At 47.7% G+C, this 26336-nt stretch overlaps 1 protein-coding gene and 1 long non-coding RNA gene across 3 annotated transcripts in view; one reads left to right on the plus strand and one right to left on the minus strand.

Moving 5' to 3' along the window:
- Positions 1 to 26336, plus strand: part of ZFHX3 (zinc finger homeobox 3) — a 252681-nt gene that overhangs the window by 224473 nt on the left and 1872 nt on the right. For both annotated transcript variants that reach the window (XM_036833736.1, XM_036833735.1), the window contains exons 6-9: positions 5422 to 5555; positions 5707 to 5907; positions 15495 to 15597; positions 16878 to 22295. In XM_036833736.1, coding sequence (XP_036689631.1) covers positions 5422 to 5555; positions 5707 to 5907; positions 15495 to 15597; positions 16878 to 22295 — 5856 coding nt within the window. The remainder of the gene's footprint in view (positions 1 to 5421; positions 5556 to 5706; positions 5908 to 15494; positions 15598 to 16877; positions 22296 to 26336) is intronic.
- Positions 23473 to 26243, minus strand: LOC118885238. The gene is made up of 4 exons (XR_005017467.1): positions 25806 to 26243; positions 25234 to 25317; positions 24055 to 24168; positions 23473 to 23614 (listed from the first exon to the last, which is right to left on the minus strand). It is a non-coding gene; the product is annotated as an uncharacterized LOC118885238 (long non-coding RNA).

The following is a 26336-nucleotide window of genomic DNA, read 5'->3' on the forward strand; positions in this document are numbered from 1 at the left end:
TTTCCAATTTTTCTTCAGGTTTCTTTTTCAGGAGGCAGCAACTCCCCGCCTTCCCTTGCTTCAGAGTTGTACGACCGCATCACTAGGTGAGAAATGAGGCACGTGTTGGCATTAAGTCTGCTGGCAGTACATGGTATTGCAAGTACAGCTCTCAAGTTTTCTGTCAGCAAAATTTCAGTGACTCAGATTTTAGTTTATTAGTGAGGATTAGGATTGGGTGAGAATTTGTTCTAGGAAAAGTGGTTTTATCAGGTGAAGTTAAAGAGACTGTGTTTCTACCATACTTGACCACTTGATAAGCCCCCTAAATTATACTCTTCTTACCTATTCTTCTCTTTTTTAATTTACTTTTTATTTATTTATATTTGGCTGTATTGGGTCTCTGTTGCTGCACACGGGCTTTCTCTAATTGCGGCGAGCGGGGGCTACTTACTCTTCGTTGTGGTGCGCGGGCTTCTCATTGCGGTGGCTTCTCTTGTTGCGGAGCACGGGCTCTAGGCGCACGGGCTTCAGTAGTTGCAGCACGCGGGCTCAGTAGTTGTGGCTCGCAGGCTGTAGAGCGCAGGCTCAGTAGTTGTGGCGCGTGGGCTTAGTTGATCTGTGGCATGTGGGATCTTCCTGCACCAGGGATTGAACCTGTGTCCCCTGCACTGGCAGGCGGATTCTTAACCACTGCGCCACCAGGGAAGCCCCCTTAACCTATTCTTTACAGTTAGTCACCTCTTACCTGAAACCTTACTAGGCTTGTTTTAATTGTTCTATATGCTTAGAACATAATAAAACCACTTCTTGAAAACTGTAAACAAAACTTGCATGAATTCATATTGGCTCTCTTCTCTTCCCTACTCCCTCTAATTAATATGACAAGAGGGGTAAATTTTTAAGCAATTATTTTTAGAGGTTAAATACCCCAAAGCAAATATGTTAAAAACAAAGGATATCTGGAAGTTGACGTCACAGAAATGATTTTTGTTTTTCCTGAGGAAGCCATGCACTGACGACTGTGTCTTTCCCTTTGAAATGGAATTCTTTTGCTTGGAATGTAGAGGAACCTAAGAGAATGAAATGGAGAGTCATGAATCAGGTCTGCCTCTCAGTACTTGCCTTCGTCAGATATAGTGACCAGCCCATCACAGTTTAAGGTGGAATGGTGGCTTTTGGCCCAGAAAGTTGACTTGGAATTTTCTGTACTCCATAACCAGGACATGCCAGTCCTTTTCCTGCCTCACCAGCGAGTTCAGTGGGGCAACCTTAACTTCTGACAAGTTGAGCAAGTGTTTGTCCACTCCTTAGAAAGTTTGCGTGGCGAGGAGTCCGCAGCTAACATCCTGTCAGGCTGTGCTTGGGGTTTGACCCTGCATTCCCCGGTATTGTCCCAGTACCCCCCCTGCCTCGCTTTATAGGGTGTGTAATCGATGGCACTCGCATGATTCCTTGCCACGTTTTTAAACCCTTTGAAGTGCCAGGAGCCCAGCGTGTTGCCTGTGGAAGATTCATTGCGATTTAACACATATTTTCATATGACATAGCTGCCAAAATGAGGAAAGATTGCTTTAACCAGCAAAGTAAAAAAACCACCTGATGTTTTGAACAGTATGGATCCAAATATCAACCTTTTCATGGACAGTTGAATTTAAATGCTAAACTCTTTAATTATAATATTAAAAGTAATATAACTACATGACAAACTTAGAAAATGGGGAGATGGTCCGTGATGCCATCACCTAAATACAGCAGTCATTTTCTTCCAGTCTTTTTTTCTAATACCTATTTTTTACAAAGCTGTATCATGTTATAATGCATACGTTATCTTATTTTTTTTCTGATTAACATTCTCAAGGATTTTTCCACATTGCTATCATATGTAATGTCATCTAATACTCAATAGAGTGGCTGTACCATTGTTTACTTAACCGTGCCCTGTTGTAAAATTTCTAGATTGTTTCCAGTTCGTTTTGTCATTACTGTAAAAGCCACTACAGGTAGTTACCCTTGAAGTTGTTACCAGTATAATCCAGTGGTTCCAGGCACTGTTTAAACTATGGCTTGTCCCTGGAGCGCATCTATTTGTGTTTCACTACTGTGACGTCATAATGGCTTTAAAGTGATCAGTAATTAATTTTAAAAGGTAATAATGTTTTCTAGACTGTGACATCACTCTTGGAATTTAAGTTAGAGTTTCGAAAAGTCTTCAAAAAAGAAAACCACAGTACTTTCCCTCTTGGTATTCGTACAACCTCATTTACTTATGCCTACAATGTATGCTAGTGACAGAACTAAAGTAGAAGTTGATTTTGGGACTCTGGCCCTTTTGAAGTTGTTCAGAGAGAAGAAGCTTGAGAAAACCTTAGACCGTCGTTGTCGGTAGTAAACCCTCTTCCAGCCTGCTGATGGAGAACTTGTGCGACTGTTTACCCATCTACAGAAATTTTATAAAATCTCTGGTACCATGTTTTGATGGGGATTGACGTTTTAATGTCTGGGGTCAAGCTAGGAGGGGCCTGTCAGCCTTGTTAACCTAAACTCTTTGGAGCAGTCCTCACATCACCCAGGGAAGCACAATGGGATTGTAACTGGGTGTTAACAGACTCCGATATAGGAAAGGCACGGCCTTATCTTTAGAGAAGAAGCCTGGCGAGCTGCAGGTGGCTAATGTCCACTTCTAGACAGATCTGATCTAATAAAGATGCAGATTGCCCCAGATGGAAGGGAGATGAGCCCCGGAAGGTTTTACACCAGTGGATGCAGTATTTCATATCATAGCAGAGCTGCTGTGTTACTCCAGAGAAAGAGGAATGAGTGAGCAAGTGCTGATTTTATTTTTCAAAACACTTTAGAACAGCTCCTTAGCTTGAGCTCACAAAGGAAGCTTTAGAATTACAGAGCAATTTGAGAGTATGAAAAAAAAAAAAAAAAAAAAGGTAATAGAAGTCCCCCTCTCCATGCAGGGGGAAAGAATAGTGGCTTCTGAAACGAGAATTCTCACCTCTGCAACCTCGTCACCATTGATCACGCGTTCAGCATTGAAGGACGAGGGTGGACTCCGGTCCTGTGAGGACGCTGATGCCGCACTGGGTTACACCGGGTTTGCTTTGCAGGGAGCGGGATGAGTCGGGTGGTCTCAGCCTCCGCGCTCGTTCATCCACACTGCTGAGCAGCTGCATGGCTGAAAATCATTCTGAAGGGGGGGGGGGGTGTAGCAGGCAGGTTGAGGGCGTTGACAAGGTAGTGTCATGGTCCTGTAAAAGCAAGTGTTGTTTCAGGTCAGGCAGACTAACAAAAAGACGGGGATGGGTGCTTAGAATAGAATCTGTATCTTGGCTTGCCCCTAGGGGAAGGAGGAGCGGAGAGCGGCTCTTTCCTAACTGTAAGCCCCGAACCTCACCTAATCCTACAGATTGGAGGTGGAAATGGGGAAGGTGGAGGATGGCTCTAACAAATAAGCATCTGAAGTATCATCTAATGTCTCCACCCGCCCCATCTTTAGAATGCCTGTGAAAAGCTATAGAAGAGCTAACATATAGAAGACAACCAGTAAGCAGAAATGAAAAATGATGGAGAATAAGGAACCTTCTGGGGGCAGGAAGCTCTTACGTCCCCGAAACATTAATTAAAGACTCCTATTGTGGGAGTGTTCAGGCAGGGGCCCATCACACTCCGAGGTCTAAAACCTGCGACGCGAGGTTTCGCGGGATCAGGTCTGCCGGGGGCTGGGAGACGGGAAGTGGGCCATGGGGGAACCAGACTAGAATGTTACAGCACCTAGTTAATCGGCAGCCAGTCCATCACATTAAATATCCAGCCGTCACGTATTACCTCTCAAGTGAAAATGAATAACTCCCATTAAGAAGAAAATGGGTTTGAAGTCGATTCGAGACAGATTAAAGTACTGTTATGAATGTGTGTTGGGAGGAGGAGGGGTCCGTGTGTAATATGCTTGTCCTTGTACTTTTTAAATAATAGATGTTCTACAAACTTATGTAGACCAGGTTACCAAGATACTGGGGTTAAAGATCAGAAGATGTGCATTCTGGGAAGAGCATCAACTTCCTGGAATATTTCCTGCATCTCGCTTTTTTTTTTTCCAAAATTATTGTGTGGCCTTATGATTTTAATGAATAAAATTGATTTTTTACAACTGTTTATTAAAGCACACATCTGTAATGACAGCATCTTGGGTATCCACGTCAGAACAGATTTCAAAGCTGGAAACACATGCTAGATAACTAGGCTGGATGAGACAGAAAGCAGTTTGACCAAAGAGTAAAAATGAGGCTTTCTAAACCAGTGCTGAGTCAAATGCTTTTTCAGTGAGGTAGGGAGGGTAGTGGGTATGTATTGTCTCACTACCATTTTCAGGATTTTTCTTCTTACCACTTGTAGCAAAATTCTGAAAAATGGAGTTCCCGTCCAAAACAAGTGAGAGAGCCAGCCTTAAGATATTGACCAGGTTTTGGAATGACCACATCTGGACCATTTGGAGATTTGTGTTTATACTGGAGGAGCCCTGCTTATTTTTCCTTGTTAAACCCTTTTAGCCCAGCTGTTTTCTCATCAAAATCTTCCAGATCCCTTTCCATGCTTCAGAGAACTCCTTCCGCCAACACTTCCATGCTCACTGTTTGCTGCTTCAGTCTCATGTGACTCTCCTTCCTCATTGGTGTTTTGGTGTTTTTGGTGGAGTGGGGTGCAGAGGGCATGTTTCTGGCAAGCAGAGAGGACACTTTCCCTCTGAACCACCCACTCTGAATAAACTCTTATGTCTGGAGCACTGGCTCGATTAGAAGTTGGAGTCACGCCCTATCTAGTTCCACTCTTCAGTTACTTCTTCCCCAGAAGCAAGTAGCTGAACCCAGACTTGATTTTTTTGCACGTATTTGTATGCAGATATCCGTGTAAACCTTTCTCGGGTCCGTCCCATTTATCATGTCTCCTGTGCTGTGCTGTGCTGTGCTGTGATTTCAAGAGCTGTGACAATAAAGTTGGAAGCACATCGTTTATTACATCCATGAAAGCAGAGTGTGTCTGGTACTTGGGTTGACTCGTGGTTGGCAGAGCAGTTGGTGAGACTTTCCCACCCACCCTCATAAGCCAGCAGATTGTGCCTTGATTGGGGGAGGTCAGAATAGACTGTATGTAGCTTAATCCAACTCAGAGCCTTTTAGTCCATTTCTGTACCTTTTTTTCTTAGTGTTCAGTTGTTAAAGTTGTGTAGTGACAGAAATTCATGGGGGACAAAAAGAAACACTTGCTTCTTTTCTAGCATGCCTGATAAATCAGTCCGGATGCTCATCCTACTTTAATTTTGGTATTTCAAGAAAATCCTGTGCTATAAATGAATGTTGATTTTCACCCAACGCAAACCCTCTGGGAGCTGGCCTGGTCTGGCTGCTGTATTACATCTTCTGCTTTTTCTTCCAGCATCATCAAGCCAAGCAGAGAAGGAGCTGACAGATTCTCCTGCAACCTCCAAACGCATCTCCTTCCCAGGTAGCTCAGAGTCTCCTCTCTCTGCAAAGCGACCAAAAACATCAGAGGAGACCAAAGCGGAGCAGGTGAGGCCAGAAGCGGCTGTGCTGGTGGGGGAGTGTTCCAGATAACTGGGGGAAGGGGGGAGTGGAGTCTCGGGTGGGCGGGCTTGGGGCGGACACAGTTGCGGTGGGAACTGAAGATTCAGCCGGAGGGGTGGCTGTGTGTTCCCCACAGATGTACCAGTGTCCCTACTGCAAGTACAGCAACGCCGATGTCAACCGGCTGCGGGTGCACGCCATGACGCAGCACTCGGTGCAGCCCATGCTCCGCTGCCCCCTGTGCCAGGACATGCTCAACAACAAGATCCACCTCCAGTTGCACCTCACCCACCTCCACAGCGTGGCGCCCGACTGCGTGGAGAAGCTCATCATGACGGTAAGGCAGCTGGGAGCAGGACCTTGGGGCTTTTCTTTCCCCAGCGGTCCAAGGTGATGCAGCAACATGGGCAGGACACTGTGTTGCTGGATGCGAGAGCCAGTGCAGAGTTGGAAATGTCAAAGATAGTCCTGTGACCTTTGTTCACCTTAGACTTGGCCTGACTGCGGCCGGAAGGGCTGAATACATATGCATTTCTCAACATCCCTTATCATTCCTCTCTCCCCTCAGGACGCAGAGGCCTAGAGTAGCTAACCATTTACATGAAGAAGTTGTTATTCAGATTCTCCAAACCTTTACTGAGCAGGTCATCTTCTAGGTTGCTCTTAAATTCATTATGTCTCATTTCATCCTCACAACCACCCTGTTTTATTTAAAAAGTTTGACACGTTTACATTAACGGCTGAGGAAACTGAGGCTCAGAGAGGTTAACTGACTTGATGCCCCTGCAAGTGGCAAAGTTGAGATGTGAGCCCACATTCTCCAACTCGCAGGGTGTAGCCCTGTGACGTGGGAGTTTCTCAAGTGGATGCTTTCATTCTCAACGCAGGAAGATGCTCAGTTGGGTAGCACGTGGCGAGTCATGAACAAGGGCTTTGCATTTTGAACATGATGTTGCTACACCTGCGGGGCATGGCTCTAAGTGGCCACTGTAAACATGGCCCAAAAGATTAGTATAAGGATTTAAATCTAATGCAATGTGAAAACTTTTCAAACTTCTACAGGCGATACCAATATCCTGCATTCTGTGTATGCTTGGGCTGCTGGAAAGCCCTTTCCTGATCACTAGAGGAAAACCCACCAAAGAGAAAAATTCTCACCTCTAACTTCCTTCAACAGTGGAGTAATAAGTTAATTTGATTGCCTTTTCGTGTGAAGATTCCCATGCAGGTCACAGACGTATAACCTCTAGGCATTTCCCATTCCACTTGGTTATGCAAAATTAATAACATTGTAAGTGATGTTTAGTCGTGAGGAACATACATTTGATGATGCATCAAGAGAACCTTAGCAGCCAATGGCAAGCTCTAAGGTGACCTAGCATGAGTTTCATTTCAAGTATAAATTCACTTCCCATGGGTATTTTCAAATAGACAGACTGGTGAACATTGTTGAAAGGTTCTCTGTAAGTGGAAACTTCCTTTTGTGGATGGGTGGGCTTCTGTTACAAGTTTCCCTGGAATTCTCTCCAGCCTTGGAAATAACAAGGGGGATTTTCCTCAGGCCTCATCCTACTTCCCACAGATGGCCGGGAACCATGGGAGCCTGAAGAAACAGGAAGAGGTGTGGGGAGGGTGGCATTTTTTCAATACATCGTTCTTCTGCTCTGGTGATTATTTTTCCTGTTTAACATCAGTCTGGTCTAGGAAATGTGAGCCTGTAGTAATCTGTATGATTGGTTTACATTAGACAGTAAGTTTCATTTATACATCCCTAGGGACTACTATTTAAATTATATTTCAAATATCCATTGTTTGTCATACTTCTATAACAGCAACAGTATGGTACATTCAAAGTAGCAAGTCTCTTGGTCATTATGAATCTTCATTAATCAGCAGAGTCTTTGAGAGGAGGATGGTACTGCTGTGTCTGCTTGGGTACCAATCCCTAAGATATTTTTGGGTGTTACCCACTCAAGCAGTGATTCTCAACCTTTTTTTTTGGAGACTCTGGTGAAAACGATTCAGTAGCCTTACTGGGTATTCTGTGCACACTAAAGTTTGACAACTACTATTAAGAACTCTTTCAAATATTCTCCATGTACAAAATTGTGTGTACAATGCCAGAGAGCATAAGGATACCCTAAAATCCATCCATGGAAACAGGTTAATAAACTCTATTTGAGAAGACTCCCTAAGAACATAATTATGTAGGAGAAACACGCTCCCTAAAGGGGCTGTGCTTGGCACCTTGTACAGGAACCCCTGTGTACCTACCTCATTTGCCCATAGCAGACAATGGAGATGTTTTCTAAATATTTCTGAAAAAACGTGCAAATTGTGGGAAATGTGCTGACTATAGGAAGTTCATTTGCTAGCAACAAGAGAAAGTTAATGGATTCAGAAATAAAGTTGAAAGTTGTGGGAAATGTAATCATAAGGGTTTTACACTTGATTTAGAGGCGTATATAAGGATGATTTGGTACCCTATCTTTGCATGAGAAGATGTAGTTACTGCATGGCTGTCAGTGTTGAATTGGTTTCTCAAGTCATGAGGATGGTTTGCATTGAGCTAAATGAAGCAATTCCATCTCGATCCTTTAGCAGAATCAGCAGGAAAAGATGAGCAACCAGGGTTAGAGGGGAGTTTGTGGCCATACCTTGGGGTGAACCCAGCATCCTATTTGAGGACTGGACTGCTGATCTTGGTCTCTACCCTGACAAATTAAATAGTTGCCATTGTCCTTCCTCTGAAAAGTTTGGTGTTAATAAGAAATTTGCAATTGTTTTACAATTTACAAGTGTTTATAATGAACCTGTGGTTAGAATCATGCCCCTGGAGGATATTTTACAGCAATTTTATTAGAAAATTGGCCAAGGGAAAGTATTGGCTTTCTGACGATATATCTGTTTGTTCCTGGCCAACTAGAGCAGGAAACTCTGAGAAATGCCCCTCAAATCAGAGCTCCATTTCCTAAACCATATCATTAAGGAATGGTCAGTGTTCAGTCATTCATCCTCCAAGAGGAGAAAGTTATGCCTGCTTTATCCTTGAGTGGCTAGGATGAATGGCAGTGAGAGGAATGAATCTTCTTCCTTGCCAGATTGTTTGACTGAGTTCACTGCCTTTGGCTGCAAACTAGGAAAGCCTGGCAAAATCCACCAAACAGACAACTCCTGGCAGACATGGGGTATGTCCAAGGTATCTAAAGCTATAAATCCTGGTAAATACTTTTTGCTGTCTGGGTCCAAGGTCCCAGGATCTGGCTTGAATTGGGTTTCAGTCTCTCTAAAAGTAAATTCCACCCTGATAAATGGAAATAGATTACTTTCTATACAATGTCTTTCCGTTCAGTTGTAAATGGAGAGTGTTTTGAGGAGGCTTCATTTAATAATACCTTATCAGACAGCTTTCAGGAACCTGCAGTGTCTAATATGTCTGTTGCTATGGTAACAGCTGCTTGCTTATGCTCTGCATCTCATATCTGTGTCTTCCATGGGCCCCCTTCTTTTTACCGATGAAGGGGCTTGAAAACTATTCTCCACTGGGAACAATTGCAGCTCTGGCCCTCAGCTATGGAAACTGCACCCATACCACTTCATTCTGCTTGGCCTATTGGAAACAGAGCTCCAAAGGGTGTCTTTACACACGTCATATGAAAGACGGAAATCTATAAAGCTTAAGGCGGTGAGACAGGTGCCCCTCCAGACCCAACTGAGCGACCCGCCCCCAGTGTCAGTTCCATAGAATTCTCACCTATTTACAGAGAAGTCCGAGATTCCAAATTGGTGGTGGGGATATGGGAGCTGCTGCTTGTGCCCTCCTTTTTTTCACGGTTTTAGGGGAGGAGGGTTGAGGGCATAGGGGACAGGTTTCTGGCCCCTAAATGAGAATGGGAGAGACCACCTACAATGCATATCAGTAGCCTTAAATTATTCTGATTGATCACTGCCCTTCTGAGTGGCAGGACACACCACTGGGATCCCGGAGCATTAATATGGGGGAACTGTCTTTGTTCCCCAATCACTTAACAAAGTATGACCTCATGGCAGAGAAAGGGGGGTTGGCTCTGGAGCAGCCCAGGAACACCTTTTTCTCTAGCCCCTCGTCTTCACGCCCTCTGGTAGTCCTTACTTATTCTGTACGTTTTGTACATGCACGGACTCCCCTTGGCTGCTCCTGGACCTGCACTGCCTGCAGGTCCCCTCCACCCCCAGCCCGCCCCAACTGTCTGTCTCCTGTGATGTCTTCGGTCAGCATCTATCTCTGCTCGTCGTGTGCCTGTGCATCCGAGTCTCCAGATCAGGCTGGCTGCTTGGCCCCCCTGCACTGGGGGCTCTCGGGTGGCCAGCGGCCCTGAGGCTATGGCACCCACTTGGGTACCAGCTCTCACTTTGTCTCCATCTCAGAGGAAGGTAATGAAAATAATCGGGCTTCGTTAATTCCAAGCCCTGTGAGATGATAGCCATTTGGAGCCTGTTTGCCAATTAGATGGTCTAAATTAAAAGTGACCTTGGTATACGCCGCTGCTTGCCTCTCCGAGTCTAGTGAAGCTTTTCTCTCCAGTTCGGTCCCCTTCTCAGCTCTTTTTTCTCTCTCACTCACTGTGTGTGTATGTGTGTGTGAACTGTTCGTATGTTTCCTGTTCTCCCACCTACCTCCTTTTTCAGTCTTTCTCATTCTTAGATTTTAAAATCTGGTTCAGGGCTGCATTTGTTTCTGGCCCATATGAATTGTTAATATGGCCCTACAGTTCTTCCTCTTGGGTTTTAGGTTTAAGAAAAACAAAAAAAGATAGACAACGACATAGAAGACGTTTTAGAAGGGAGACAAGACAAAGAGAGAAACAGCCCTGTAGACTCCGTGGTCCAGCGCCCAGCCTGGCACATTTGGAAGGTAGTAAAGGACAGGAGGCAGACACCTCTGCAGCTCTCTCTGCTGCCGTGAGTTGCTGGGCTTGCTGGCTGCAGATGTGCAGAGACCAGCCGGCAGCCACCGCGGCCAGGGAGGAAGTGAGCAGCCAGACCCTCCCTGGCGCCGTCGACTTTGGATCCCCCACTAGCCAGACTGCTCAGTTCTGGAAGCGGTTGGCTTTTAACTCCGTGCTGCAGTTTTTTGAACAGGACCAGTGCCTCATTCACAAGGTGTAGAGACTGGCCAGGTCTGTGCCAGGAAGGCCTGTGGCTGAGGCTCTCCCTCTTTCTTTCCCTCCATCTGAGGTTCTTCATTCTATTTTTTTTTTTACTGAAATATGAAGGATTTGAGTCTCCTTGGGAGTCTAGGTTTTGGCAAATCTATACTTTCACTTGGAATAGAGAGCCTTTCAGAAAGAAGCTCTACTCAGGCGAGCAGTGCCAAGGCTGTGGGGATGAGGGTCTCAGAGAGACCAAGTTCAGTACTTGCTCTAAGAAAATACCTTTGCTTTCCAGCATGTGGAACTTGTTGGTTGCATTGATCTAACCTCAGACAGGGTGGCCTTGAGAGGTGAATTTGCATGAACGGTCCCGTTAAGAATTTAGCGAAGTGTATATACCCCTTGGCTGCTCAAGTTGTGGTATTTGGCCATTTCATATCCATGACCCAGAGAAAGCAAGGAGTGGGGAGGGCTCCTTATAATTCCAGCTTCTTCTGTCGAAAAAGAGTCAACATCCGTGGCCCCTCCCAGATGTCACAGTGGGGACCAGACCCACATCTAAGACTCTGGGTTTTATAAGGTGTGTCCTTGGGGCTTTCAGGCCCACTCACCTCATAGAAACTTGAAAGGCGTTAGTTAAGTCATAATCCAAAATAATGGTGAACTGAACAGGAGGTAGGAACTAGGTATTTACAAACCCACGTCACCTTTCCTAGTAGTTCAAGGGCAATTAACTTGAATCCAGGAATTTCCCTCGAGGGAGCCTGTGATTTCCTGAAATTATCTACAGTAGTTTGTTTTAAAAGTATTTTCTCTAGGAGCCTGCAACTTTCATCAGATTTTCTAATGAGTTTATGATCTCTAGAAGGGTAGTTATTCTGGACGTGAGCTTCTTGGACACAGGGACCCGGTCTTGCTCTGTCTCACAAGCGTGCAGCACGGGGACCTTGTACAAAGTTTAGTGAATGATGGTCAAATGAATGGATGAGCAGAGTCATTTGAGGCCCTTCCTTCTCATCAACCAAGTTGTTTTGGAATGGCTTAAGCGTGAAGATTCTTAGTACCAGTGTGGAGCTCTTCTGTTTCTATCGTCATATGTGTGAATTGCTTGAACTTGAAGATTTTCAGCATCAGAGCAGAACTCCACATTTCTCTAGTTATATGTGAGACTTGTTTACTTGTTAGGAAGGTACTGCGCCTGTTCAGATGATATTTTCTTCCTACGTTCCCGTCAACTCTGCATGCTTGACTTGGCTCAGAGGGCTGAGAGGAGCACATGTGGTATCCAGATCATCACCACGGAGCTGCTTTGCGTGGTCACGGCCACCGATCTTGAGAGGCTCACATTCTGAGGAAGTAATGGCGCTAAGCAATTGAATTTTCTTACCAGAAAAACTTTGACTTTTGGTTAAAAGTCTGTTTTAATAGTCTGAGGTCCCCTCTATACATTAATGAGTAGAGTATGGGGGAATGTAACTTAACATACTCAGTGTTTATGGGTGTAAGATTATTGGAAGAATCAATCTACATGGATGTCAGCGTAGGAAGTACAGGTGTTTAGACTGATTGTGTACTATTGTCTGGCCCAACCTAAAACTTTTTGCTTGGCTTTTGAGTCTGTGGATGGGAGGGCTGGGGCAGAGAGAGTGAACGTGTAATGCCGCGTACGCTGTCTGTGCAGGGGAGCTGCTGGCAGCATCTAATCCTCCGAGGGTCTCTGTGGTTTGGGCACATTTGGGGTGGCTTGGTTATGACGCTGTGGCCAGGTTTTGTCCTCTTACACACTGGCATGCTCTGACGCTCCTAGTGAAAGGGAAGGTCTTTACAGAACTCTGCCCAGCACTGTTGAGCGACTGCCTTTCCCACGGACTTTCAGCCGTCCATCAGAGGCTGGCTGGGATAGACTCAACCTTCCACACTGTGTGGCAGCCAGATATGAGTGGGAAACAAGGAGTGCCAAGGCAAGTATTGAAGGAACTCAGCCTTTGGCCAACTCTCATTTTCTTCCGTGAGCAGAATTCCTCAGTGAGCCATTGGCAGGACCGTATTTTTGGCTCTTTACAAAAAAGCGTGGTAACTTTGAGTGATGAGCTTGAGAAGCTGGTAGGAGAGGGAGGAGTGGACACAGACACGGGAACATTAGCGTCCGAGAGAGCTGACGTGGGGCCCTCCAGCGTCCTGCACAGCCAAGAGGCTTCCATCGCAACCTCTCTGTTCAGACCCATGCGCAGACAGACCCCACCAGAATTTCTAGATCCTTCGGATTCTCTTTAGGGGTCTTCTTCTTTGCCTTTTGGGAATTTCTTGCCCATTAAGATTTTATATACCAAACCTTTTTTGTTTGTTTTCAGGGAGAGGTTGGGTACACTCTAGATGAGAAGATGCAGGTAGATAGAAGTAATTATGTAAACACGTATGAGGCAAGACTTACAGGTTTGGAGGCCCAGATTAAGATGCAGAGGAGCATGTGAGGTTGATGATTATATTTTGGGGAGAGTTAATTGATGGAAGGTGAAGGCAGACAAAGAACCGCTGCTTACTGACTTCTTGAATCCCAATCAGGAATTATGATTAAAGTCGCGGCGAGACAACAGAGGGCTGATGAATTGGTGTCTTTTTTTTTCTTTCTTTTTTGCCGTCATTCACACTTGATTGACTTCAACCTTTCAAGTGCAAAAGTCTCTCTTTTCCATTATTATTCATAGCCATCTGAGTTTTTCTAATTAAAGTGTATGAAAACAATTACTGATCCGTCGTACTGAGTCTGTTAGAGGGGATGTCTGCCTTACTGTAATGTGTATAAAAAGCCCACAGTTTTCTATAATGATGTGCAGCTGAGGTGTTAGATAATTTTATTCTTTTTTACTCTGTAGGGCTTTTTTTTTTTTCACTTCTCATGATTCATTTTTCATAATTCCTAAAGATCCCAGGAAAGGACTGATCCCGCAGCTACAGCCGAGAAAGGAGGTGTGGGGGGAGTCTTTTTTCCTTTCCCTTTCTCCCCCTCTTGCCCCCAACCTCGTGCTCCCCCTCGGTCGAGGACTGTAAATTAATCGGTGACCTTTCACTTCTTGGATTCCCGCTGGACTCCCCAACCACACTGGTCAGAAATGCTTTCTATTAAAAAGAAAATAGATGGAATGAGTTTGGCAATCTCCGCTCCATTCCTAACGATTCATCCACAGCTAGCCGTAAGCAGCTGCTGGCGAGCTTTGTGTGAGGGTGCAGATGTCTGTGCGAGCAGGGATTCTGTGTCACATTCACCTGCCATGCACCTGCTCTTCGTAAACGCAGCGTTTCTCAGAGCCCTTCTCTGTAGTGCCTGTTGCTTAATTTTTGCACCTACGGGCATCCGGGTTGCTGAGATTATCCTAATACCCTGAAATGTATTGAGGAGTTACCTTTTTGGATTTATGGGGACAGCTGTCTGAGTTTCCTCTAGGAGTGGAACCTACCACGGATGATTCTAGTGAACATGTCAGCAGTGATTCTGAGCAAGGCCAGGATCCTCGAACCATTAAAAATTAATAGTCATTTATTTTAAATATTTTAAATTTTGAACAGTAATCTAGGTGTTCCAATCTTTGTAACAGCAAGTGAAGATACTATCTCAATAGTTGTGTTTGATGGGAAAGTAATGCCTCCAGGTGGGGCTGGGCGCCATGTAGAAAGGTTAGTGGTGACTGTAAGTTTCTGTTCCTGTAACCTCAGGGTCAGTTTACTTCTCAGGCTGTCATCAAACAGGGAACGATTTCTAATTCATTTGGGAATATCATCGCCAACTACCTTCCCAACCTATAGTAGGCAAAGGGATATTGCTTCTTCTTAAATGAAGAACCTTTTAGCCTTACGTTGGATATTGAGGGCCTCCTATCACGTTAATGGAGGGCAAATGATAACTTGTTTGGACAAGCTTGTGGCCAGATGGCAGGAAAGCCTGGAGAAATAAATGCCGAAAGATCTGACCTTAAATTGTAGCTCTTTTGACCCAGGCTAATTCTGGAGTCGCTGTATTGGGAAACAACAGCCGTGGCCAAGGTGGGGCTGCCCTGTTGTAGAATGTAGGGTGCGGGGCACCCTCTGTGGCTGGGACACTGGCCAGAAGTCCCCTCTGATGCTGTGTACCTCAGGCAAAGACCCCAGGAGAAATCCTGACTGAAGTGAGTCATAAGAAATGCTCATCTGCACTTGATCTCAGCTTGTAAAGGGTTACAAAATGTTGTTTCCTGGAGAATCTGCCAGTGTGTCTGCGTGTCCTTAGCCTTCCCTTTGTTCCCTTCTCTTCTTCTCACCCTTTCCTTCGCTCTTATTCCCCTCCTCTTCTTGCCTGAATACATTCTGAAAACAGTACTACAATGCTCCCTGCTTCAAGATTACAGTGTACTTTACTAGGTATGATTTAATTAGGGCCCTTATTATGTTTTCAGCAGCTTAAGGTGGGCCTTTCAACTTATCTACCTAATTGGTTGCACAAGAAGTTTCACAGCCCATGACAAAACATTGTCAGTGATCAAAGTCAAAATTCTGCATAAAGGAAAAATATTAATAATAAGATTATTCTTCAAGTGTGCACTGCTAATTATGTCCAGAATGTAACCGTAGAAACGCTTTTGACGGATGTGAGCTTTGTCTAATAAACATGAATCTTCAGTGAGCTATGAAAAGTGACACCTCCAGCTTTACACTGGTGAAGGCTAATTTTGCTTATTAAATAATTTTAACACATTTCCCTATTTTGTGTCTCTTTCCTCGCCCTTTGACTCTCCTCGCTTCTCTACCGCTTGCTCTTCAGGTGACTACCCCCGAGATGGCGATGCCCAGCAGCCTGTTCCTCCCAGCGGCTGTTCCAGATCGGGACGGGAACTCCAGTTTGGAGGAGGCAGGAAAGCAGCCTGGTTAGTGTCATTATTCTTGACCCCTGAGAAGAGTAAACAAAATGAAACCTGGGGCCAAAATTTTCATGGAGCAAGAGTGCCAAGAATTCTTTACGATACTCCTAAAAGCTGAACGTAACTTTGCAAGGGATGAGGGGCACCGTTGTCAGCTACTTGATACTCGGGTTCTTGGCATGTATTTGTGTACACACTTCGTATGGTTTGAAGTGAGAAAAAACCAGGTGAGAACCAGTGGGGTTTTGGTGGACACGTGTCCCCTTAGACTATACAGCGAGGAAGTGACTAACCAGAGAGTCAGCCAGTAGACCCATGACTTATCACCCTAAGCCATCAAATACTCCCTCTCCGAGGACTTAATTATTAGGGACCTGTGGAGCGCATGGGTGATCTCAGGGCACTGGATTAGGTGTCTTTCTAGGTGCTATCTATCTGTGCACAGAGCTCTTCTCTGAGACTTCCAGGAGTGCCTTATGGGGGGCAGCGGAGAGGTGCATTTGGAAAGAAAGAACACTGTTGTAGGCATAGATGCTGCTGGTGCCCCACGGTGGGTCCTAGCTGGGCAGGGCCTTAGACCTCTGTTTATGAGTCTCTCCTACATCTTTGACACCTTGTCAGCAGCTAAGGTTTAAGTTGGGAAGAGTTACACCACACTGCTGCCCCACCGTGTCTCCCTTGTGATTTTTCCATATTAGGCAGTGTACAGCTGACCCAAAAAAGGGTCAGAATATTTATGGGTGTGATGATCTCACTGTAGAAAAAAGTTTTAATGTGTTTTCATAATTGGCCACTTGAATGTTCTTTGCTTATTGAATAGAGAGGACAGTCAAAAGTCACGTAATAACAAGAAATTATTTAATGCCTAAAAATATATACATGTCCCCAAATTTCTTATATTACAGTGGATAGCGGTTCTTGCAAATTCCCCACAGCTTAGGACAGCATTAATTCACATATTCTATAATTCAGATCCATGTAAAGGGGGTATCCCTTCAAGCCAGTTCTCGAGAAGTTGAAATGAATATTGTTTAAAAGACAGATTTGTGCTATGGTATAGGCCTACTAGCAGTTGAGGCTTTTTGTATTTCCTTTTCTTCTTCTCTATTCCTGTGCACCTGCTTATATAACACGTGCTCTCAGCGGTGTGGGGCTCTGTGGAGAGTGTGTGTCTGCAGGTTGGTTGGGTATTTCCCTCATCATGAGACTCTGTGTTCATGAGGCCTTGCTGGGTAGACAGCTCTAAGCCTTCTTTATCATTGGGCTTGATTTTTTTTTTTTTCCAGAAACCTCAGATGATCTGGGAAAGAACATCATGCCCTCTGCCAGCACAGAACACAGTGGCGATGTGAAACCCTCTCCTGCTGACCCAGGCTCTGTGAGAGAAGATTCAGGCTTCCTGTGCTGGAAGAAGGGGTGCAACCAGGTTTTCAAAACTTCCGCCACTCTCCAGGCGCACTTCAATGAGGTCCACGCCAAGAGGCCTCAGCTGCCCGTGTCGGATCGCCACGTGTACAAGTACCGCTGCAACCAGTGCAGCCTGGCTTTCAAGACCGTGGAAAAGCTGCAGCTCCACTCTCAGTACCACGTGATCAGAGCTGCCACCATGTGCTGTCTCTGTCAGCGCAGTTTCCGAACTTTCCAGGCTCTGAAAAAACACCTCGAGACGAGCCACCTGGAGTTGAGTGAGGCCGACATCCAACAGCTTTATGGTGGCCTTCTGGCCAATGGAGACCTCCTGGCAATGGGAGACCCCACCCTGGCCGAGGACCATACTATAATCGTTGAGGAAGACAAGGAAGAGGAGAGTGACTTGGAGGATAAACAGAGCCCGACGGGCAGTGACTCTGGGTCGGTACAAGAAGACTCGGGTTCAGAGCCAAAGAGAGCTCTACCTTTCAGAAAAGGCCCCAACTTCACCATGGAAAAATTTCTAGACCCTTCTCGCCCTTACAAGTGTACCGTCTGCAAGGAATCTTTCACTCAGAAGAACATCCTGCTAGTGCACTACAATTCTGTCTCCCACCTGCATAAGTTGAAGAGAGCCCTTCAGGAATCGGCAGCTGGTCAGCCAGAACCCACCAGCAGCCCTGACAACAAACCTTTCAAGTGTAACACTTGTAACGTGGCCTATAGCCAGAGCTCCACGCTGGAGATCCATATGAGGTCTGTGTTGCATCAAACCAAGGCCCGGGCAGCCAAGCTGGAGGCTGCAAGTGGCAGCAGCAATGGCACCGCGAACAGCAGCAGCGTCTCCCTGAGCTCCTCCACCCCAAGTCCTGTGAGCACCAGTAACACCTTTACCACCACCAACCCAAGCAGTGCTGGCATTGCTCCAAGCGCCAGCTTACTGAGCCAAGTGCCCACTGAAAGCGGAGGAATGCCGCCCCTGGGGAATCCCAGCGGTGCCAACACCGCTTCCCCTTCAGAGCCCAAGGAAGCCAATCGGAAGAAGCTGGCAGATATGATCACATCCAGGCAGCAGCAGCAGCAGCAAGCACAGACCCTGGCCCAGGCCCAGGCCCAAGTTCAAGCTCACCTGCAGCAGGAGCTGCAGCAGCAGGCGGCCCTGATCCAGTCCCAGCTGTTTAGCCCCACCCTCCTTCCTCACTTCCCCATGGCCACGGAGACCCTGCTGCAGCTGCAGCAGCAGCAGCATCTCCTCTTCCCCTTCTACATCCCCAGCGCCGAGTTCCAGCTCAGCCCCGAGGTGAGCCTGCCGGTGACGGGCGGGGCGCTGGCGCTGACGGGGGCGGGCCCAGGCTTGCTGGAAGAGCTGAAGGCGCAGGTGCAGGTCCCGCAGCAGGGCCATCAGCAGGTCCTGCAGCAGCAGCAGCAGCAGCAGAGCCAGCTCTCTCTGCCCCAGAGTCACTCTGCCCTCCTACAGCCCAGCCAGCACATCGAGAAGAAAAACAAATTGGTCATCAAAGAGAAGGAAAAAGAAAGCCAGAGAGAGAGGGACGGTGCCGAGGGGGGAGAGGGCAACTCGGGACCAAAGGAATCACTGCCAGATGCCTTGAAGGCCAAAGAGAAGAAAGAATTGGCCCCAGGGGGTAGCTGTGAGCCTTCCATGCTCCCTCCACGCATCGCCTCGGACGCCAGAGGGAACGCCACCAAGGCCTTGCTGGAGAACTTTGGCTTTGAGCTGGTCATTCAGTACAACGAGAACAAGCAGAAGGTACAGAAGAAGAGCGGGAAGACCGAGCAGGGGGAGAATCCGGAAAAGCTCGAGTGCGACTCCTGTGGCAAGTTGTTCTCGAACATCTTGATTTTAAAGAGTCATCAAGAGCATGTTCACCAGAATTACTTTCCCTTTAAACAGCTGGAGAGGTTTGCCAGACAGTACCGAGAGCACTACGACAAGCTGTACCCCTTGAGGCCTCAGACCCCCGAGCCGCCGCCGCCGCCCCCGCCCCCGCCGCCACCCCCGCTTCCGGCAGCGCCGCCCCAGCCGGCCTCCACACCAGCCATCCCCGTGTCAGCACCACCCATCACCTCGCCCACGATTGCGCCGGCCCAGCCGTCCGTGCCGCTCACCCAGCTCTCCATGCCCATGGAGCTCCCCATCTTCTCGCCACTGATGATGCAGACGATGCCGCTGCAGAGCTTGCCGGCCCAGCTGCCCCCTCAGCTTGGACCTGTGGAGCCTCTGCCTGCGGACCTGGCCCAGCTCTACCAGCATCAGCTCAATCCAAGTCTGCTCCAGCAGCAGAATAAGAGGCCTCGCACCAGGATCACGGATGACCAGCTCCGAGTCCTGCGGCAATATTTTGACATTAACAACTCCCCCAGTGAAGAGCAGATCAAAGAGATGGCAGACAAGTCCGGGTTGCCCCAGAAAGTGATCAAGCACTGGTTCAGAAACACTCTCTTCAAAGAGCGGCAGCGTAACAAGGACTCCCCTTACAACTTCAGCAACCCTCCCATCACCAGCCTGGAGGAGCTCAAGATCGACTCGCGGCCCCCTTCGCCAGAACCTCAGAAGCAGGAGTACTGGGGGAGCAAGAGGTCTTCAAGAACAAGATTTACTGACTACCAGCTGAGGGTCCTGCAGGACTTCTTTGATGCCAATGCTTACCCCAAGGACGATGAATTTGAGCAACTCTCTAATTTACTGAACCTTCCAACCCGAGTCATAGTGGTCTGGTTTCAAAACGCCCGACAGAAGGCCAGGAAAAATTACGAGAATCAGGGAGAGGGCAAAGACGGAGAGCGGCGGGAACTTACAAATGATAGGTATATTCGAACGAGCAACTTGAACTACCAGTGCAAAAAATGTAGCCTGGTGTTTCAGCGCATCTTTGATCTCATCAAGCACCAGAAGAAGCTGTGTTACAAGGATGAGGATGAGGAGGGGCAGGATGACAGCCAAAACGAGGATTCCATGGACGCCATGGAAATCCTGACGCCCACCAGCTCCTCGTGCAGCACCCCGATGCCCTCCCAGGCTTACAGCACCCCAGCACCAACGGCCAATACAGCTTCCGCTGCTTTCTTGCAGCTTACATCAGAGGCTGACGAACTGGCCACCTTCAGTTCAAAACCAGAGGCGAGTGATGAGAAACCAAAGCAGGCTGAACCTCCCAGTGCCCAGCCAAACCAGACCCAAGAAAAGCAAGGACAACCAAAGGCAGAGCTGCAGCTGCAAGAGCAGCCCGAGCAGAAGACAAATGCAGCCCAGCAAAAGCTCCCGCAGCTGACGTCCCCCGCTCCGTTGCCCCAGCCTCCTCCTCAAGCGCCGCCCCCTCAGTGCCCCTTACCCCAGTCGAGCCCCAGTCCCTCCCAGCTCTCCCACCTGCCCCTGAAGCCCCTCCACACGTCAACTCCTCAGCAGCTGGCCAGCCTACCTCCTCAGCTAATCCCCTACCAGTGCGAGCAGTGCAAGCTGGCGTTTCCGTCGTTCGAGCACTGGCAGGAGCACCAGCAGCTTCACTTCCTGAGCGCGCAGAACCAGTTCCTCCACCCCCAGTTTCTGGACAGGTCCCTGGATATGCCTTTCATGCTGTTTGACCCTAGTAACCCACTGCTGGCAAGCCAGCTGCTCTCTGGGGCCATACCTCAGATTCCAGCAAGCTCGGCCACTTCCCCTTCAACTCCCACCTCCACGATGAACACTCTGAAGAGGAAGCTGGAGGAAAAGGCCAGTGCCAGCCCTGGAGAGAATGACAGTGGGACGGGAGGAGAAGAACCTCAGAGAGACAAGCGTTTGAGGACAACTATTACACCAGAACAGCTAGAAATTCTCTACCAAAAGTATCTCTTGGACTCCAATCCAACTCGAAAGATGTTGGATCACATTGCGCATGAGGTGGGTTTGAAGAAACGCGTGGTACAAGTCTGGTTTCAGAACACCCGAGCCCGGGAACGGAAAGGACAGTTCAGGGCTGTGGGCCCAGCCCAGGCCCACAGGAGATGCCCTTTTTGCAGAGCGCTCTTCAAAGCCAAGACTGCCCTGGAGGCTCATATCCGGTCCCGTCATTGGCATGAAGCCAAGAGAGCTGGCTACAACCTAACTCTGTCTGCGATGCTCTTAGACTGCGATGGGGGACTCCAGATGAAAGGAGATATTTTTGATGGAACTAGCTTTTCCCACCTACCCCCAAGCAGTAGTGATGGCCAAGGTGTTCCCCTCTCACCTGTGAGCAAAACCATGGAGTTGTCTCCTAGAACTCTTCTTAGCCCTTCTTCCATCAAGGTGGAAGGGATTGAAGACTTTGAAAGCCCTTCCATGTCCTCAGTTAATCTAAACTTTGACCAAACTAAGCTGGACAACGACGACTGTTCCTCAGTCAACACAGCGATCACAGATACCACTACTGGAGACGAGGGCAATGCGGATAACGACAGTGCGACGGGAATAGCAACTGAAACCAAATCCTCTTCCGCGCCCAGTGAAGGGTTGACCAAAGCGGCCATGATGGCAATGTCCGAGTATGAAGATCGGTTGTCATCCGGTCTGGTCAGCCCAGCCCCGAGCTTTTACAGCAAGGAATATGACAATGAAGGTACAGTGGACTACAGTGAAACCTCGAGCCTTGCAGACCCCTGCTCCCCAAGCCCTGGTGCAAGTGGGTCAGCAGGCAAATCTGGAGACAGTGGGGATAGGCCCGGGCAGAAACGTTTTCGCACTCAGATGACCAATCTGCAGCTGAAGGTCCTCAAGTCATGCTTTAATGACTACAGGACACCCACCATGCTAGAGTGTGAAGTCCTGGGCAATGACATTGGACTGCCAAAGAGAGTGGTTCAGGTCTGGTTCCAGAATGCCCGGGCAAAAGAAAAGAAGTCCAAGTTAAGCATGGCCAAGCATTTTGGTATAAACCAAACAAGTTACGAGGGACCCAAAACAGAGTGCACTTTGTGTGGCATCAAGTACAGCGCTCGGCTGTCTGTACGTGACCATATCTTTTCCCAACAGCATATCTCCAAAGTTAAAGACACCATTGGAAGCCAGTTGGACAAGGAGAAAGAATACTTTGACCCAGCCACTGTACGTCAGCTGATGGCTCAGCAAGAGTTGGACCGGATCAAAAAGGCCAATGAGGTCCTCGGACTGGCAGCGCAGCAGCAAGGGATGTTTGACAACGCCCCTCTTCAGGCTCTCAACCTTCCGACAGCGTATCCGGCCATCCAGGGCATTCCGCCCGTGTTGCTCCCCGGCCTCAACAGCCCCTCCTTGCCCGGCTTTACTCCATCCAACACAGGTGGGTTCTGCTCTTGGTGACTCTCCCAGTATTAAATAGCCGCCCAATTAGCGCTTGTTCTATGGCTACCACACAAAACCTCCGAGTTTGGCCTGATAGGAAGCTTCCCTTTTCTAGTTCTCTAACAGCAGTGTAAAACCTCAGGTCCCTTCCACTGAGTCTCCCTAGAGCTATGGTGTACGTGACTCTTTGACTTGCCAGTTCAAGGATGGGGACCTTGTGGTTGGAACAGGCTCCTGAAACCATTCTCGTGCCTGGTGTTCAGTAACACCACCAGGGTGTGTGTTATAGGCATGAACTTCAGGGTTCTGGCGTACTAGATCCTGGGGTATTTTCAAGACAGCAGTTTCCATTATAGACCCTTCCATTCAGTCCTTGTGGAAATGCAGATCCCATCTCGATGTCTGTTGAAAATATAAAACATTTGAATGTCTAGCTAATCCTGGATTGTGCCTTCTGGAAATTGGTTCAAGAGAATTTAAATCAACTCTTTGCCTTCCTCCGTGGTCCCACCTCCTTTTTCAGAGACGTGCTCTGGCAGGAGAGATGCTACCAGGAAGACGCTCTCATACGGTAGAGCCTTACCCCTGGGGTTCTCTTCCAGTCAGAAATAGAGTGTTATGTTAGTGTTTTTTGTTTGTTGGTTGGCTGATTTTGGGCTGCACCACGCGGCATGTGGAATTTCAGTCCTCCGACCAGGGATCGAACCTGTGCCCCCTGCAGTGGAAGCACGGAGTCTTAACCCCTGGACTGTCAGGGAAGTCCCTGGTTTCTAATTAGACTGCCTTTGTACTGGAATGCACTGACCAGGAACTCGTATTGGGCACTGTGGTTCTGAATTATGACATGTTATAGTCCTCTAGACAGACAAAAATGTTAATGGTAACACTCCTTCGTTTTCTTCTGCCCGTTTCCCTTTCTAATTCAGAGTCACGTACTTGGTAGTTATTTTTCCACTTCGTAGGGAGTGCCGCGGTTCTTCCTGTGTACCTCTCTTGTTCCTCCTCCTCTGCCCTCACCCGTCTTCTCTGAATCCAGCTGTCTTCCCTAAAGTGGACTTTCACTTCCAGGATCCTGTGAGACTGAGGCACAAGTTAGCGGGGTCCCTCCACAGCCTGTGTTGACCAGTACACATTCACCAAAGGAGAGCCCCTCAGAGTGCCTCCTTACCTTCAAAACATGGCCCTGTTCCCAGGGGTTGAAGTGGTTCTGCTGCTTCCCAGAGCAGCCCTGGTTTCTGGTTGAATTAAATCCAAGTTTTATAATTTTGGCAGTGTTTTAGAGAACGTGAGGGGCTACCACATTCCAGATCCCAGTTTCTTAACCAAAGAGAAGAACAAGAAAAGAAAGCATTAAGATTTAGAAGTCGTTGCTTACATGTGTTGGCAAGTAATGTCACAGAATGATGTTAAAAGTCAGCTAGACGTAAGCCAAGAAAGCGACTATGGAAGGTGGCTGGGCACTGAGCTTCCCTTGCAGCCCGGGACCTTGGAAGAGGGGCTTGGGAAGGCCCAACATTTCATAGTAATGTGAAAATATTAGAATCAAAATGTCTGGTCTATTCCCCTTGTTTTACAGATGAGAAAACTGAGGCCCAGAGAGGTCAAGACCATTCAACAAGCTAGGGTAGGAGCCGGGCTCCCGGTGCTATTACTCCCTTGAAGGCCTCTGGGCTCCCAGTGCTCTGTACTCCTTCCACAGCACCCAGTATGAGCCAGTCAGTCAACAGGTATATGTTTAGTGCTACTCAGGTTCTGACCACTTAGAGTGGACTCCAGGTAGGAGGATAGATATGCTCTTAATCATTCAAGGCAGCCAGGCACGCCCCAGTTACCACCGTCTGACTGTACCACAGCTCCCAGGAGCACTGCATCTGGAATTAAGAAAGAAAGAACTTGTGTTTAATATGTCAGGCCCAATGGTAAGCTCTGTCCATATGAGCTTCCATTTAATCCCTACATCCATCTACTGTGGAAAGCTGAGGTTCCAAGCAGTCAACCAATAGGCCCAATATCACACGGCGATGTGTGTCAGCCACGGTCCATACCTCGTCAGTCCGACTCCAGGAGTACGTGACTCAGCCTCAGGGGGATGAAGTGGCTTGTTTGGTTCTGATCTTACAGATGAGAAAACCAAAGCCACAGAATTACTGTGAGAATGTATTGAGCTACTTTATCTCACATGGCTAGTGCAGAGCCTGGTAAATAGCAGAGGTTCAGTACATGTTTCTTAAAATTGAATCTCTTTTGTGCACTGTCAGTTCAAGATAGGGAAAGTCAGTTCTTCTCTGGAAGCCTGATGCCAGAGGGATGGGGAGATCAATAGGCGGTTCCTTCTCTGCCCCACTGATCATTTGGCTCTGGCTACAGCTCCAACCTAAAACTTGGAGCAAGCCTGTTGCCTAGAAATAGACGAAGCCATGTCCCAAGTTGGAATTCATAATCTGCTTTGTGCCACTTTAACCAACAAGCCTTTACTGAGTTTTTCTAAGTCACACACATCTTCTCCTCTGATTTCAGTCCCTTAAGTGCATTCAGGAAATTGGATGACTTAATTTCAGTGGTCCCTTTCTGCCATTTTGGAAGAGTAAATTAATGATGTTATGTGATGCTGAGGGGAGCATCCTACTTGGCTATCCAAAAGTTAATGCCTGTTTTTTCTGGGACTGGCAACTTGAGGCAACCTTGTTCTCTTCACCCAAAATCTGAGGGTTTTTTAATGCAGTGTGATAGCCCAGGGAATACTGCACCACTGGAGCCAGAAATCAACATTGTCTTCACGTGGGTTGGGCTTCAGAGTGTTTTTTCTCATGAAGACAGTGACTTGTTTGGAACCCCACCCCAGCTTTCTTGCTGAAGGTGGTCCAGATAAAGTAGTGAGGGGCTGTGGGATTTCTGATTTTACATTTTGGTGTCCTCTGAAGAGAAGGGATGCATACCGTCTAGGGTCTTGGATGTGGTCAGTGCTGTCCTTCACCGCCACCTTGCTAGTCTTCATGAACCAGCAGCAGCCCTCCATCACCCTGAAACAAAAGATTCAACCCAGGAGATAGTTATGCGTCAGGGAGGAGGTTAGGCTCTGGGACTGGGTGAAGGCTTTACAGGTAGTGGTAGATTAGGCCTGAGTGTGACTGAGGATGGGGCCGTGCCCTGCGTGCACCTGGTGACATGGTCTGCCACCCACAAGCAGTGGTGCCTGGGGTAGGCTGTGATGTCTTAGGAATTGCTGGTGCCAGCACTTTGACATTGCTTTTCTCCTTTTCCTGTGGCTGCTCTCTCAAGCATCTGCAGTCCTAATCCTCCTGTATGTCATTCAAATAGGGGCAGGAGAAGAAAATGCTCATTTTTCCGGTGGACTCCAGAATCCTATTCCTAGGTGGTTACATTTTTCAGCAGATCTGTTAAAGCAGATCAGCTGAGCCAAAGCAGTGCCACTGTTGACCTTGAATGGATTGTTTTCATTTCTTCCCATTGCTCCTCCTCTCTGTGCCCTCCTAACACATCCATTCACCTGCAGCAGTGGAGGTCAGAGAGGCACATGTGTAGAGCCTGTTGTGTTTGTTCAGGTGGTCTTGGTGCCTGGCCGGGTTTCTTGCTTTCGCTCTCTTCTCCAGACAGCTTCTGGTGGGGCCTCTTGACCGTACTATCTCTGTGGGGCTTTTGATGAAGGCCTTTGGTTCAGATGGGTCCCGGCTGGCAGCAGCTAGTCTGGGGGCCTCCAGACTGATTGCCTTGGGCAGAGTGAATGGCAGCTGGGAGCACAGCAGAGAAAACATGACCGAGTGGGATGGGTGTGGCACGTTGGGCAGGAAGGTGTTGGAAGTTGTTTAGCTGGTATGGGAGGTATGGGAGCTGACCCAGGGCTGGGCCCGGATTAGAATACCGGCTATCCAACCTGGGCCTGGCGGGAAAGCCGTTGGATCAACAGGATCCTCCAAGTTCAAACCTTGAGCTCTTAGACCCTGTGCCAGTGACACAGGTGAAACATCTTGAGCACCAGCCTCAGCACCCCAGAGTGACACGTGATTTCTCTGTCTCCATT

Source organism: Balaenoptera musculus, chromosome 19 (genome assembly GCF_009873245.2).
Source record: "Balaenoptera musculus isolate JJ_BM4_2016_0621 chromosome 19, mBalMus1.pri.v3, whole genome shotgun sequence".
Taxonomy (NCBI): domain Eukaryota; kingdom Metazoa; phylum Chordata; class Mammalia; order Artiodactyla; family Balaenopteridae; genus Balaenoptera; species Balaenoptera musculus.